Source organism: Microtus pennsylvanicus, chromosome 12, assembly GCF_037038515.1.
Source record: "Microtus pennsylvanicus isolate mMicPen1 chromosome 12, mMicPen1.hap1, whole genome shotgun sequence".
Classification (NCBI taxonomy): domain Eukaryota; kingdom Metazoa; phylum Chordata; class Mammalia; order Rodentia; family Cricetidae; genus Microtus; species Microtus pennsylvanicus.
The window spans coordinates 12,571,115-12,586,281 of record NC_134590.1 but is presented as its reverse complement, the minus strand read 5'-3'; the positions used below and the strand labels follow the sequence as shown (position 1 = coordinate 12,586,281).

Sequence of the window (15,167 nt, the reverse complement as noted above, 5' to 3'; positions counted from 1 at the left end):
ACATGGGAGAACATGACTTCTGTCTGGCTGTAAGGGTCTCCTGGTCCAGCGGCTGCACTGGACACACACACCCTGGGGGCAGCCTCTCAAAGAGGAGGCTGAGCTGTGAGGGTCACCTTCTGTCTATGGGCACTCCATATCCACAGAGATACAGGATGGAGCTACGGTCAGTAGTGTTAGTTAGTTAGTTAGTTAGTTAGTTAGTTAGTTAGTTAGTTGGAGGAAGTGACAGAAGCCAAGCTAACGAGGAACAAGCATTTCTCAACAGTCTGAGCCTGGTGATTGCTCACAGAATTCCCTTTGAAGTTCAGCAAGATGACTCAGTTGGTAAGCTCGCCCCCAAGCCTGATGACCCGCGTTTGTTCCCAAGACCCACATGGTGAGAGGAGAGAACCTGTCCTCTGCCTTTCACATACATATACTACAGCACACATGCGCCCCGAATAAATACATGTAAAAATAAAATAAATGTCAAAAAAAAAAAAAAGCAAGAAATCACTCTATGGGGCCAGGCATTTAATCCCAGTGCTGAGGAGGCAGGAGCAGGTGGATCTCTGTGAGGTCCAGGACAGCCTGACCTATATAGAGAGACTCTGTCTCAAAAACAAACATAAACAAAATGTCTATGGGGTAGCATCTTCTGATTGCCACAAAGGTCACCACCACTATTTTCTGTCCATCTGTACCTTAAAGAAAGTTCCAGAGCCCAATAGCAACATTTGTCAAACTGAATTGCTAGTGTGTCTGGGTAGACCAGCCCTGGGCTCAGGAGAAGGCCCCTAGAGCTCATGGTTTGGAGAGCACCGCAGATGTGCCTGCAGATGTGTCTCCTCACACCACTCCTGGTCTGGGAAGCTGGAGCCCTGATGAGAGTCCCTTCCTCGCAGTTTCTCTGTTCTCGCCTTCAGCTTCTGTTGACTCTTCCCTTTAACCACAGTCTTTTCTTTCCCCAGTAGTTCCTGCCAATTTCCCATGGTGACAGTCTCAAAGGACAGGCACGAGCCTGGTGCGGTCCATTCCGAAGGTGGTCACTTGATGACTCCCAAACCACCCCAGGTTCCAGCCGCAGGTTCAGAAGCCGAGCCCAGCACAGCCGCCGACGTGAATGCTCAGCCGCAGCTCACCGCTTCTCTCGGCGGCGAGCAGGCCTCTCCCAGCCAGACCCAAAGCCTCATCCATGAGCCTGTCGCTAGAACTCAGGATCTAGGAAAGAAAATCCATGCCGAGCCCCAGAAGACCTCGGAAGATATCCGAACAGAAGCTCTTGCCAAGGAGATTGTCCATCAAGACAAATCTCTGGCAGACATTTTGGACCCGGACTCCAGAATGAAGACGACAATGGACCTGATGGAGGGCTTGTTCCCCAGAGATGCCGATGTGCTGAGGGAGAGTGGTACAAAGAGGAAAGCCTTGGAGACAGCCGCCAGACAGACAGGCTGTGAAGCCAGGAGGTAAGTTCTCACAGCTGAAGTCCTGTGGGCTCGGGGCTTTTGGAGTACTTGAGTGACATTCTCACTTCCACAGGTCACTGACCAAGTACGATGCTCCATCCAAGCTTAGGGGCGTGCTCTCGGGATACATGCCCAACAGCAAAGAGGAGAGCAGTAGGGAGTCCTCGTTAGATAGATTCAGCAGTAAGCAATTCCAGACGAAATACAAACAGAACGTTTCACCCAGATACGGGTTTGCAGTCTAGAAACTTCCAGCTGATTCTCACTGAATCAGTAGCAAGAATGTTGTGCTTTGTTGGGTGGGAGGGAGAAAAGAGCTACGTTCTCAGCACTCTTCTAACTCAAGGCCTTGTGGCCACCTCGTCTGCCTCTCCAGTTTCAGATTTGGAGAGCGGAGGCTACCTTAGGTGCGGTAGGTGTGGTCCCTTCTCCGCAGAGACACTGTAGCAATCATCACTGAATACCTGCACTGTGCAGGTGGCCCACTGGGCACCACAAGGGCTCCAGGATGGGTCTGCCATGCAGCTCACTGTGGTATAAGTGGTCGCGCTGTTACCTGGCTACTTGCTGCACGAAGACCCAAGTCATTTCACAGTGTAGTCTAAGAAAAACGTTGTCTTTGAGAGTTTATGTTCCCTGGTGAATTTGGTGGTGAAACCTTCAGAAAGAAGGCATGCGCCACCTTCTGGTGGAAGTGAGCAAAGTCCTGCTGTGACAAGACTGTGCATTGTGACGGTAGATTTGTGAGTGGCCTATGGCACAGGAACGCATCTTTGAAGGCTTTGTCCAGTTTCCTAATCAGCTGGCTTACATGTAGATCAGCCGCTGAGAGGAAATGGTAAAATGTTTGTCTGCGTGGTTCTTTATTCTTGAGTGAGATCACAGGGTCAGAGTTAAATAATAGCACGTGATCGAAGAGTTAAGATTTCTCTCCAGGAGAACCCAGCTTACTTCCGCGAGCCGTTTATTCATCAGGTGGTGTCCGGACTGTAATCTGAGCTGAGGTTGTAACAGTAGAACACTTGCTGAGCATGCATGAGGACCTAGATTCCATCCCCAACTCCTCAAAAAAGTGAATTAGACTATGAAAAAACTCAGTTATGGTAAAACAAATAGCATGAGAGGCCATGTTTCTCAGTTCCCAGGTTTTTTGGACGCCTTGAGCCCGCCGCCTGTTTTACTCTAATTCCTTTTCTCCCTCTGCCTCTTTCTCCTCCTCCTCTCCTCCTCCTCCTTTTCTCTTGAAATGCAGAAATGCAGTAGCCTTGGCTGCTTTCAAATTCTTTTTTTAAAAAAATATTTATTATGTGTACAGCATTCCTTCCATGTGTGCCCGAAGGCCAGAAGGGGGCACCAGGTCTCATTATAGATGGCTGTGGTTGCTGGGAATTGAACTCAGGACCTCTGGAAGAGTAGTCAGTGCTCTTAACCACTGAACCATCTCTCCAGCCCTGCTTTCAAAATCTTGATCCTCCTGCCTCCACCTCTCAAGTACTGAGATTACAGACAGGCACCGCCATACCCGACTGAGGACTAGGTTTTGTATTAGTTCACTGTTAAAAACCCAGCAGGCTCCAGATTTCACAGGCTTGTAGTGTGGTATGCTATGAGGCTTGCTGAAGATGAAAATGTATGTATTCAAGCATCAGAGACATTCTGGAGAAGGGGGGATAGGAAGGGCCGGTAGTCTGGGGTTGTGCCATACCTTGGGCGTCTTTCCCATCAGTCCACATTGTCTTTCTGTGAAGTAAGTCAGTGTCTTACTTCACAGTGACACTGTGGAGTGTCAGGGTCGTTACCACAAAAGAATCATAAAGAGAAGCTGCATGACTTGTAGCTCCGATTCCCACTTATGTCCGTAGCCCTGGGTTTCCAACCTGGGTTTTTCTGGCTTTAGGGGCCAGCACATCATAATCGCTCATCGATAAATAATTTGCCATCAGCTATCATTCCTGGGAAGAGCTTCAGTAGAAGTTGTTGCACATTCTGAAGGGCCAGATGCGGAAAAGCTGCTCTGACCTTGTGCCGTGTGTTTCAGGAGCGATGACAGGAAAGCCGCCGTGGGCATGCTGGTCAGCTGCCCTGCCTACTACAGTGTGTCCGCAGCCAAGGCGGAGCTGCTGAACAAAATCAAAGACATGCCAGAGGCGGAGCCTGAGGAGGAGGAGCAGGAGGACGTCAACGAGAAGAAGGTAGAGTGGACTTGTTCTGCTGTTTCCCCGAAGGTAGTGAAGGTCCTTGTAAGGGGCACGGTTACCAGCCCCTAAGGCAGGGGGCGAACCTGTCCCACCTGATGGCATGTGAGAGTTCTCAGAGGTCTCCTGTGAGTGGACGGGACAGGTAAGTTACTGTCATTCTAATCTTGCAAATGATGAAAGAAAGCTTAGAAAGGCTGAGTTAGTTATTAAAGATCTCCCAGCTGGAACTGGACCCCAGGTTCCTGGCACCACACAATCCAGGGATTCTGATGCTGTTCTCAGCCACTGGTCGGAGTTCATTCACGAGGAAAACTAGAGGCTCTTACATTTTGATTAGGGAAAGAAGCCAGACCCTTGGAGGAAAGATAAGACTGACCTTCGTACATCCCCGCAGCTTTCACAGTACCTCAAAGACCTTTAAAGTGCAGGGTTGAAATGTAATTGTTAGCGTTTGGTACTTTACAGAAACTTTAAATATTGGACATTTTTAAATGACCCTGCTGTTGGCACAGTCTCCCCACAAACCGTGGAGACATGGGCAGGCTGTGTCTGCAGGACAGAGCCCGTCTGCTTTGCCCACAGCCCTCCACAGGTCCAGGCATGCCCCCTGCTTCAGTGAGCCTGGGATGTGCGCTCTTGTGTCGTTGATGCCGGGGAACACTCATGTGTGAGCCTACTTAGTGCATAGAACATGCCTCGTCCTGGTGTGCTGGCTGAAACCACAGCATGTAGACGCCCCCCTCCAAAATGGAGAGACTTAAGGGGCACCCCACCCCCAGAAATAGAGACACGAGGGCACCCTACCAGATTCAGCATTGTGAGTTCAGGGCTGTGTGTTGCAACAGCCATTACAACACAGTTTTCAACCAGAGGTTTCTCATTCAGATCCCACTGACTGCCCATTTTGTGGGTCTGACACCGTCCCATGTGCTGTGCCGTCGAGACATCTTCAACTGAGTGTTGTCCTCTGTCCTGTTGTCCTGCACGTAGACCTCTGCATTATAGTAGCAAAGAAGAAAGTACACAGCGCTTTTGCTCATCTTCATTTTTTATAAAGACTTATTTTATGTGTATAGGTGTTTTGGCTGTGTAAGTTATGTATGTATGTATGGACATCACATACATGCCTGGTGCTATGGCGGTCAAGTTCACTTTCCTGTCTTTATTCTGCCGGTGGTCTTTTTGTTTTGTGTTTTTGGATATTGTTGTTGTTAGTTTTGTTTTTTTGTTGAGACAGACTTTTTTCTGTATAGCCCTGACTGTCCTGGAACTCACTGTGTAGACATCCGCCTGTCTCTGCCTCCCGACTTTTAGGATTGAAGGCGTGCACCATCACTGTCCGGTTCCCTTAGAGCTTCAGCTTGGGTCTTGAGCAGCATTTCTGGCGCAGTACAGTTCTCGGAGCCTTTGCTCTGCTCTGTTTCTCCATGTGCAGCGTAAAGGGGAGCCCAGAGGCACCGTGAGTTCATGTCTAGAGGTTCAAGCATCTGGTCCAGCTCCCAGGGACCCCTAGTCTTGTCCTCTAGCTGGAAAGACAGGTTCTCCCTCACAGCAGCCTGTGCAGCTGTGCGTTCCTTAATGAGAAGAAGGAAATTATAGTGGATCCTCATACTCTACACCCAGGGTTGCTCCCTCCAGCTCCCAGGAAGGGTTCTGGGGTGCCTTGCGACCACTGTGTGGTGGGCATCCCAGAGTGGGGCCACACTGGACACAGCTGGGAGAGGAGAGAGAGAAAGCAGGTCCCCCCTCCCTTCGGGCTCTACAGACAAGCTTTCCTAGTTTACCCTGGACTGTCAGGGTGTGAAAAGCGGGAGGCTCACCCATGTGGGGTGTTGGTGTACACCTCAGTCTGCTGCCAAGGCCAGCATCCCTGATGCCCTCCAGAAATTTGGGCTTTAATTATAACATGCAGAAGAGGGAAACTGCAGTGAGTTAGTCACAACATGCTACCCTCTGGGACTTGGCAGAAGGTAGGACAGATTGGCGATCAGAAAAGTCTCTCCAGAGCAGGTGGGAGCAGGCGCAGTCGCTGGAAGGTGGTGCAGCCATGACACAACATCCAGGGAGCCATTGGGAATATCGTGTTTTTAATGAAATAGGCAGGAGCTCATGGTGGATTAGTGTAGAGTGTGGAAGAGAAAGGGTGATCAGATGACCCCCAGCTCCAGGCCGCTGTGCTGACGGGGACAGCTAAAGATGACCCCCAGCTCCAGGCTGCTGTGCTGACGGGGACAGCTAAGGATGACCCCCAGCTCCAGGCCGCTGTGCTGACGGGGACAGCTAAGGATGACCCCAGCTCCAGACCGCTGTGCTGACAGGGACAGCTAGGACAGTGTCTGGGAAGATAGTTGACCTTGCAGATTCGTAACTGGCACCGAGGGACCATCTCAAGTAGATACGATGACATTCCAGTCATCAGGCTCCTGGAGGAGAAATGGAGAAGGATTCCTGGCAGAGAATGTGCTGGAGAAGTTTGACATTGCCATCAGGCCCCATGACCTCTGCAGGTCAGGTAGAGTGGGATGGAGGTTTGGCCTCATAAGTCAGAAACTGCCTTGACTTTCTAAAGCTCAGCCAAGACAGTAACACGCAGTGTCCCGGATCTTGGATTTACAACCAGAGAAAGAAGCCTGAATTCCACCTGTCCCAGCCACTTGGCCAGTGGTGCATGAGTTTTTCTTGATGAAAACAGCCATCAGAAGGCTCTTGTTCTGTAAGGTACAGGCTCTCAGAGCAGGAGGCCAGCAGTTCTGCCACACAGGGAAGCTGGGTACTGCCCTCCAGGCATCTACTTTCTTCATACTATGGCCTGGCCTTGTGATCGCACAGAAAGCAAGCTGTGTCTGGTATTTGTTTTCCAGTGTGCTCGCACAAGCTCTATTTCACCTGAACCTCAGAGCATCCCTGGGGGAGGTATCTGAAAGTAGTCAGTGAAAGTCTGCACCCTGGAGCCAGACTACCTGGGTTTAAGCCTGGCTCTGCCACTTACTGTATGAGCATGTTCTGTCCCCTCCACCCCCTCCCTGTACTTATTTATCGGTGACACTGGGGTCACCAATACCTGTGCTGTTGGGTTTCCGAAGCAGTGGTTGAGCAGTGAGATGCTTGTTCCGCCTGGCACAGAGTATGACCTATGACCTCAGTAATGAGAACATGGCTGCAGGCTTTGGGCAGGCGGTGTGGGTAGCTGATGGCCCAGGCCAGGTGACTATCTGGCAGTGATCATGTCAGAGCCGGTCCCTGACTCAGTCTGTTCATCTGGGAGAGAGGCCCAGCAGGATATTCGTGTGCAGATGGTGAGATGGGAGGGAGGCTGTGTTGAACTATGTTTAGAAAAAGAACCCATATAAATAGCATCTCACACAGCCAGAGTTAGCAGTTTGTCAGACGAGAAGCCAAGTGGGTAAATGTCAGAGGTTTACAAATTTAGTAGCTCCCGTGAGAGACTGGTGTGTTTGTAAGAATCTCTCGGGCTGGGGAGAGGGCTGAGGTTAAGAGCACCTGTTGGTTTTGCATGACCAAAGTTCGGTTCTCTGAGCGCATACAGTGTGTCTGGCAGCTACCTGTAACTCCAGCTCTTGGGGTCTGACAGTCTCTGCCCAAGGGCACCTGCACATACACGGTGCACATACCTAAAGCAGGTACACACTTAAATAATGTTTGAAAAAGTCCTTCCCTCCTCCCTTTTCCTGCCCTAAGTGAGAGTTCTTGTGAAGTCAGCTTTTTGTTGTTTTTAAAAAGATCTTTCTGGCAAAAAAAAAAAATGGCTGCAGCACGGCCAGCTTTCCCTTGACTCCGTAGTTACTCAGACCTTCTTCCCTGCGTTCACAAACCCAAGTCTCCGTAATTAAAGACTTGGGGGAGTGAGGGAGGAAAACATTGCCATGAGGCAGGAGGGACTGGGGTGCCTGCTCAGTAGTCCATGCAGAGAGCGTTCATAGGCTTCTGTGGTGTCTACTTGTGGCTCTCTCCAGCGTCCATGCCTCTGAAAACCAGGGCTGGGTCTGGACAGAAAGACCCAGCAGACTAGATTTGTACGCGGGTTGCTAGTCCTGCTTGGGCAGCCCCTTAACCTGATACGCTGTCTCGCTGACTTTATATTTTCTCTTTAAAACTATTACAGTACTTGTTTGTGTATAACATATTTGCTCAACAGTACATACATTGGAGACCAACTGACAACCTGAGCGAATCTGTTCTCTTCTCCAACTCAGGGCGGGGGCAGTGTATTAGTCAGGCTTGGTGGCGAGCACCCCCATCTGCTGGGACAGCTTGACCGCCTTGATTTTTTTAATTTCATTTTTCTTTTCTGAGAGAAGGTTTTGCTGTGCAGTCATAGCCTACCTGGAGCTTGAACTTGCAGCCGTCCTCTGCCTCTCCCTTCCAAGCGCTGGGATTGCAGGAGTTTACGAACATGCCTGGCTAGATGCCGTGTTGGCTGGCAGCAGAGTGGCTGGCAGCTGCGCTCTGCAGGGTTAGAATCACCAGGGCTGCCGTCTCATGGCTGGCAGCCATTCTCGTGCCGTAGTGACATCTGTCTGCTGCCCGCTGTAGTGTGGAGGAGCTCTCTTCACGGGAGCGAGGTCACCCCAGTTCAGCATTCCCTAGGAGGCAGTTCTGGAGTTACAAAGGTGCTTTTCGGGCTGGGGCAGTAGAGAAGATGATTATCCTTAGGTAATGTTCCCTCCCCTGTGTTTCCTGGGCTCAGCCTTCAGCTGAGAAGAGAAATGCATAGACACTGCGCAGCTTTTCCACTAAAAAGGCAACCCTAGTCGTGGGGATCAGGAAAGTTGGGGACAACAGGATGTCACTGTTCACGCCAGAGTGTGGCATTTCAAGGCTACATGAGCCGCTGACACCAGGAGCTGTGACGTGCTGGCTCCTGGGTGGAGGTCGTAGAGTGCCGTTTCCCTGGGAGCGTGTTCCTCACCCTGACTGCGGTTCAGAGCAAAGCCTTAGTTTCTCCAGTCCCTTGTGTTCTAAGGCTGGGCATAGCGTTGATGCCCATAATCCCAGCACTGGATAGGCTGAGGCACAAGTTCCCAGCCGTACTGTCTACATAGTATCTTTGAAGCCAAGCTGGGATACATAGTAAGACCCCCCAGAGGCTATAATCAACAAAATGGAGAGATATCTTTGTGTAGCCTCCTTTTTATAAGTACAAAATATTGGAATTGGGTGCTTAAATTACACAACCATGGTAACTAAATCCAAATATAGTTTAAAAGAAAAACGGACTTTATCAGAAAGTTGTGGCCTCAGAATTGTAATGATTGTGTGAGGATAGCCCCTCTGACGATGGATGCGCTTGCCTTAGGAGGCTCCTCCCGGAGCCTCTCGCTCCCCTGCTGTATGTGCTGGACTAGCATCCGTGAGCTGGGGGAGACTGGTCTGTGTGACATAGCACACAGTAATTGTATGTGCTGGACTAGCATCCGTGAGCTGGGGGAGGCTGGTCTGTGTGACATAGCACACAGTAATTGTGCACAAAGGTCAGCTAATACTCCGCTCTCAGCCCACAGGTGATTCCCTTCACTCTGTTTGGTGGCTTTCTGCCCCTGCCTTCCAACTCCTGCTATTGTACCCAGTAAGAAATGTCACGAAAGGGCCGTGAATGAGAAGTTAACAAGCCCATGAGACAGTGGGGAAGCATGACCAGGCAATGTGTAATCAGGTGCTGTCCTCTGGACGCTGAATGGGCTCAGGGAATGGCAGGTGTAGACAGGCATTCGGGGAAAGGCCAGAAAAATGTTCTGATGTTGAGTCACTGGTCCTTGTGGAGTAGGGGAGCTTTTAGCTGAGCCTTGAAGGCAGGATGGGGCTGGGGGTGTCAGTCACCTGACGTGGGTGACTCCTGTTGTTCCAGGCTGAGCTCATCGGAAGCCTCACCCACAAGCTGGAGACCCTCCAGGAAGCAAAGGGAAGCCTGCTCATGGACATCAAGCTGAACAATGCCCTGGGCGAAGAGGTCGAGGCCCTCATCAGTGAGCTCTGCAAACCCAACGAGTTTGACAAGTACAAGATGTTCATCGGGGACTTGGACAAGGTGGTCAACCTGCTGCTCTCGCTCTCCGGACGCCTCGCCCGGGTGGAGAACGTCCTCAGTGGCCTCGGTGAAGATGCCAGTACAGAAGAAAGGGTATGTGCCAGTTTGTGCTTCGTGTGTCCTGTCCTGCATCTTTACCATTGCTGCAGCATGGTTAGCCTCTGAGAAACTAGAAGATTCAGTAGGGAAAAGAGAAAAGGTGACCCAGTAAGTCCCCACCTCCAGCGTGTCCATCCACAGGGGCTGGTACAGGGTGGGGAGGAATGGCCGTGAAGCTTCAGTCTCCAGCTGTCAATCCAAGTCCCAGGCAGGAAGTGTATGGCTTTAATTCAACGTCCAGACTGTATTACGTCTTTTCTGATTGGGGAAAGAACTGTGAAAATGGAGATATTTATAAAATTCCGATTTTTTTGTTTGTTTTTGTTCTTTGAGACAGGGTCTCACTGTTGCATAGCCCACGATTGCACCCTTTGACTCTAGACTGTTCCTAGGCAGTCTCATAGAAATCTTCCTAAAAGCTGTCTGGGCGTGGTGTTGCTGGCACACACCTTTTATCCCTCGGAGAGGGCGAGGCAGGCAGGCAGATTGCTGAGTTCAAGGCCAGCCTGGGTACTTGCTAAATTCCAGGCCAGCCAGAGGTACAGTGAGACCCGTCTCAAATTTGGGAAATTTGGGGCAGAGTCACCTGAGTCTTTAATAATCCTAAATAAGGAAATTTAAGTCACTGTACTTCATGATTGAATTCTATTTTACATTTTTTCAGTCATTTTAGCCTGACAAGTCTGAAAAACTATTTAAAATTTTTTAAAAAGTACTTACATGTGGGGCTGGAGAGATGGCTCAATGGATAAGAGCACTGCCTACTCTTCCAGAGGTCCTGAGTTCAGTTCCCAGCAACCACATGGTGGCTCACAGCCATCTGTAATGAGATCTGGCGCCCTCTTCTGGCCTGCAGACACAATACTGTATACTAAATAAATAAATAAATAAATAAATAAATAAATAAATAAATAAATAGTTCTACTCATATCCTTTAAAAAAATGTACTTACATGTGTTGACCCGGCGGATGCAAGACGGTGAAGCGCCTCTAGAAACAGTGCTGAGGAGACAAGACTGCTCGCCACTGGATGGGAGTCAGCACCCTTGATGAAGGGCTTTAATTCATGACTAGAGGCCCAAGGCAGCCTGGGCTGGTGGGGTGACTCTTTAGAGAAGGGAATGGGTTCCTGTTGTTACAGTGGGGGCAAGGAGGGGCTCAAACCTTCTACAGTTGTTTGTTAAAGACTCACCGGGCGGTCCTGTTGAAACACAGATTTCAGGGCCTTCCTGCAGAGGTTTAAGATGTTGAGCTTAATTTTGCCTGTTTATGTCTGCATGACTCATGCATTTCCTGAAGAGAGCATGGCGATGCCCTGTCACTGCCATGTGGGTGCTGGGAATCGAACCCATGTCCTCTCGAAGAGCAGTCGGTGCTCAGAACCACTGCATCATCTCTCCAGCCCCTGCAGAGTTTTTGATTCAGTAGCTAGAGAAGTGGCTGAGAATCTTTCTGGTGTCCCTAGGGGGACACACAGTACTCAAGAGAACTTGAGAATTAAGTCTAAGTGTAGACATGAAAGGGTCGGACAGTCCCCATGGCCACTTCAGCACACAGTGTCAGCAGAAGGAGAATAGCTTTAAAGCCCCACCCTTACGCTGTTGGTAGAGAGGGGTCTGCAGTCCTGTCAGAGGTTGCATGCCCAGAGCCTGGACCATCTTCTGTGTTCTGACTGACTGCCCTTTTGCTCTACCCTGGCAGCGTTCTCTGAACGAGAAGAGGAAGATCCTGGCTGGGCAGCATGAGGATGCGCGGGAGCTCAAGGAGAACCTGGACCGGAGGGAGCGTGTGGTGCTGGCCATCCTGGCCAATTACCTGTCCCCTGAGCAGCTCCAGGACTACCAGCATTTTGTGAAAATGAAGTCCACACTCCTTATCGAGCAGCGGAAGCTGGATGACAAGATAAAACTGGGCCAGGAGCAGGTCAAGTGTCTGCTGGAGTCTCTTCCCTCGGACTTCAGGCCCAAGGCAGGGGCCATCTCCCTGCCCCCGGCTCTCTCCAGCCCTGTGGCTCCTGTGGGGGGCTCTGCAGGGGGCTCCATGCTCAGTGGCGGTTTCCCATCGTTGACCTCTCCACTTTAACCTCTCCTGAAAGACTCAACCAAGAGATGCCGTGCTAATACTATTTAATCTAAAGATGTCTCGCTGCGACTGCAGTTTGAACTGTGGGTTACTGGGGGCTTCCGGGGTAAAAGGAAGGGACTGTATCCCGGAAGAAGCCCGTCTTTCCTCTCTTGCCTTTCATGGTTGGTCTTCTGAGCTCGCGTGCTGCCGGGACCTTCCCACTCTGCATGCCCAGAAGGAAAGTTAATGACTCTAGCCTGGTGGAGGGCGTTTGACCGTGCAGGTTTTCACAGGCTGGAGCAGCACAGACACTGTGTGCCACCTCAGGAATGGATCCGCAGTGGCCTTCCCTGCTCATGACAGGGCGCAAGCACCAGACTGCGCCCCAAAGCCTTACAAAGACACACGTTCAGAAAACTGCAAAACCTTGAACATTTTTGTTATTTATATTTTGAAAAATGAAACAGATCGTTGTTTGTGTGCTAACCACTCATTTGATTCTGTTTTGTGGTGCATGTAGAGCTTTCTGTGAGCTTTGTATTTTGTGGAAACCTAATGAAGAATCCAAAGATAGTCAAATTGAATATGGAGATTCTTGTGGGTTTTTTAAAAATCTATTTCGTGTGTATATATTTGTATATAAACATGCTGTGTGTGGTCAGTGACATGTGGGTTGATGTGATTGTCTCGGTGTTCGTGTAGAAGTTAGACACTTAGTGGGCTCTGAGGATGAACTTGGTCATCAGACTGCATCACAGGTGCCTTTTACTTGCTGAGCCCTCTGTCCAGCCTCTGGTGTTTATAAAGACCAGTGGCCACCTACATGTGTGCTAGCTGGGTGAGCGATCCCGCTTTCCACGATGCTCAGGTCTTACCACGTCTCTCCTGTATCAAACACCGCTTTCCCCAGGAGGAAGGCTCTGTGCGGCCCTGTGATGATTCCTCCGGCTGCATGTCATCTTCACCAGTTTATTAACGGAGACAACAGTTCTCAAACCTGTGAGAAATAAGTCCAGAGTCTAAGCCAGTTCAAAACAACCCGTGCTGCTATCCCATGCAGGCCGTGGGCTAATCGTGCTTACTTAGTGAGCTACATAATCTGGATGTTTAATATTTTTTAAAAGTTGGTTTTCCGAATGTAAACCTGGCGATTATGAGGAGCTGATTTCTACTGTCATGTTTCAGTGAGAGCTCGTGAGTGGCCCAAGTCTATCAAAGCCTGAACGGTGACCTCAGTGACAGCGGGTACGGGGTTCCGTGGCCTGAGGTCTGAGTCTATTCAAACAAATCAGGATGAGACTGGCGTTAGGGCCAGGAGCCAGGCTGTGCATAGCGGCTGGAGAAGGTGATACACCACAAACTGTTTTTGCTTGCTGGTAATGTAGAGGCCACCGAAGCTATTGCTTTGTGCTGTGGCGCTTGTCTACGGTGCTCGTGCAACGATCAAGGAGGCCAGCATTTTCCCAGGGTTGTGTTTAAATGCTTCTCTCTCCTTCCAAAGGGACCATTATGACTCAAGAAGCCAGAGAGCGTATTCACCAGCCACACTACACTGCACGGTTATTTTGAAGTTAATGTAGTACCGCCCGGCTGACATTTTCTCAGAACTAAAAGCTTCTCAGCAAATGTCCACAGATGTCCTCAGTAAAAGCCTTGGGGGAAATTCTGGAGCTCCCAGGAGCCAACACAGGGATGGTGAGGTAGCTCAGCAGGGCAAGGTGCTTGCTGTCAGGCCTGACAGCCTTGGGCTCTGTCCCTAGAACCCGCACACTGGACATAGAGACCAACGCCTGCAGGTCGTCCCCTGAGCACTACACGTATGCCATAGCACATGGGTATGCGCACATGTGCAGTAAATAAATGCAAGAAAACATGCTTGCCTTGCAGGCAGAAGTTCAAACTCCAGAATCCACTAAAAGCAACAGGACATTGGAGCATGGTCCCTGGGGATCCCAGCTGGCCTAGCTTATTTGGTGGTTTCAGGCCAGTGAGAGACCCTGTTCCAAAATACAGAGTGTACAGCGCCCGAGAAGCACCTAGGGTTGTCCTCAGGCCTCCGTGTGGTCAAATACAAACACTGCAAGCTTCGACTGGTGTCGGTCCACACACTGATGGCTTCTGTTTTAGACATTTAACTTCACAGCATGGCAACTGTCCTCTTGCTGCAATCAGCATCCTTCCCCTGTCACAAGGAAGTGAGCGAGGTACCCAGTGGGACTTAGAAATCTGATTCTTAGGGGGACGTGGCCTTCACTGATGTCGGACTTGCTGCCCTGTGCATTGAAGAAACCCCAGCTAGAAACCCTGTGCTTTCTACCCTTACAGCAATCACTTACTGTAGAAGCTTCCCGCAGGGTCCCGGGTGGAGGCAGTGAGAGCCCAGTCACAGTCACGCCACCCCTTGGGGCTTCAGAGGCGCATGTGTCACGGTGTTCTCTCGACGCACTTCCCGCTCACACCAGGTGCGGTTGTGTCACAGGGCCCTGAGAGTGCACCAGAAACCTGTACGTTCCAGGAAAGGATGTGACCTGTGACCGGGGGTGTTCCGGCCTGTTGCTGCAAGCCAGCTGACTCAGCCTTCTGGTTCACCGAAAGAGTTGGGGAGGGGCCTCGGAGTCATGGAAGACATCAAGCAGGGTTTCCTTTGCTCTGGGAGATGCTTAGGTTTCAGTTTGTACAGCTGGTTTCCAAACAGGAAAAATAGCCAGCTCGGGCCGCATCAGTCGCTGCCATTGAGGAGAGGAAGCCGAGCTGGTTTCTGCTCGTTTTCTTATTTGTCTTCTTCATATCTGATCAAAACACGTAGTTGAAAAGGACATCTGTGCCTTGAACGCTGCGTACTTAACATTAACAGATCTGTTTTAAAGTATCTATTGTTCAAGAATTACATATATGTAAATTATATTTTTAAATTTTATTCTCCCACTCCCTGCCTCCAGCTCTCCCTGGATTCTCTCCATATAATCCCCTTTCATAAATTCTGTGTCCCTTTAAAAAATAAGAATAATAATCCACTAGCTCCAATTAGTGCTGCCCATGTGTGCATGGGCATGGGGCAGCCTACCACTGGCCACACCCTCAAAAAATGACTGCCCCCCTGCCCCTGCCACCACCAACAGCTAATAACTCCTCAGGATTAAATTACTGGTTTTGTCTTTCTGGATACTTAAAAAAATACTGCGTTTTTATTCTTGTGTTTCCAAATTCTCTGCTCTCTAGTTTTCCTTTCCTTGAGACTACTTAGCATTGGCATGCTAATTCAGAATTTTACTATTATTATTTTTTGGAGAAACGGGATTCATTCACATT

At 49.9% G+C, this 15,167-nt stretch overlaps 1 protein-coding gene across 7 annotated transcripts in view; it reads left to right on the top strand.

Annotated features, from left to right (window-relative positions):
* Nucleotides 1-12,442, top strand: part of Shroom3 (shroom family member 3) — a 280,782-nt gene extending 268,340 nt beyond the window's left edge. For 6 of the 7 annotated variants that reach the window (XM_075944414.1, XM_075944419.1, XM_075944418.1 and 3 more), the window contains 4 exons: nucleotides 954-1,451; nucleotides 3,490-3,643; nucleotides 9,516-9,788; nucleotides 11,496-12,442. In XM_075944414.1, coding sequence (XP_075800529.1) covers nucleotides 954-1,451; nucleotides 3,490-3,643; nucleotides 9,516-9,788; nucleotides 11,496-11,876 — 1,306 coding nt within the window. In that variant the 3' untranslated portion in view covers nucleotides 11,877-12,442. The remainder of the gene's footprint in view (nucleotides 1-953; nucleotides 1,452-3,489; nucleotides 3,644-9,515; nucleotides 9,789-11,495) is intronic. The other variant, XM_075944415.1, reaches the window with a different exon arrangement.
* The last annotated feature ends 2,725 nt before the right edge of the window (nucleotides 12,443-15,167 follow it).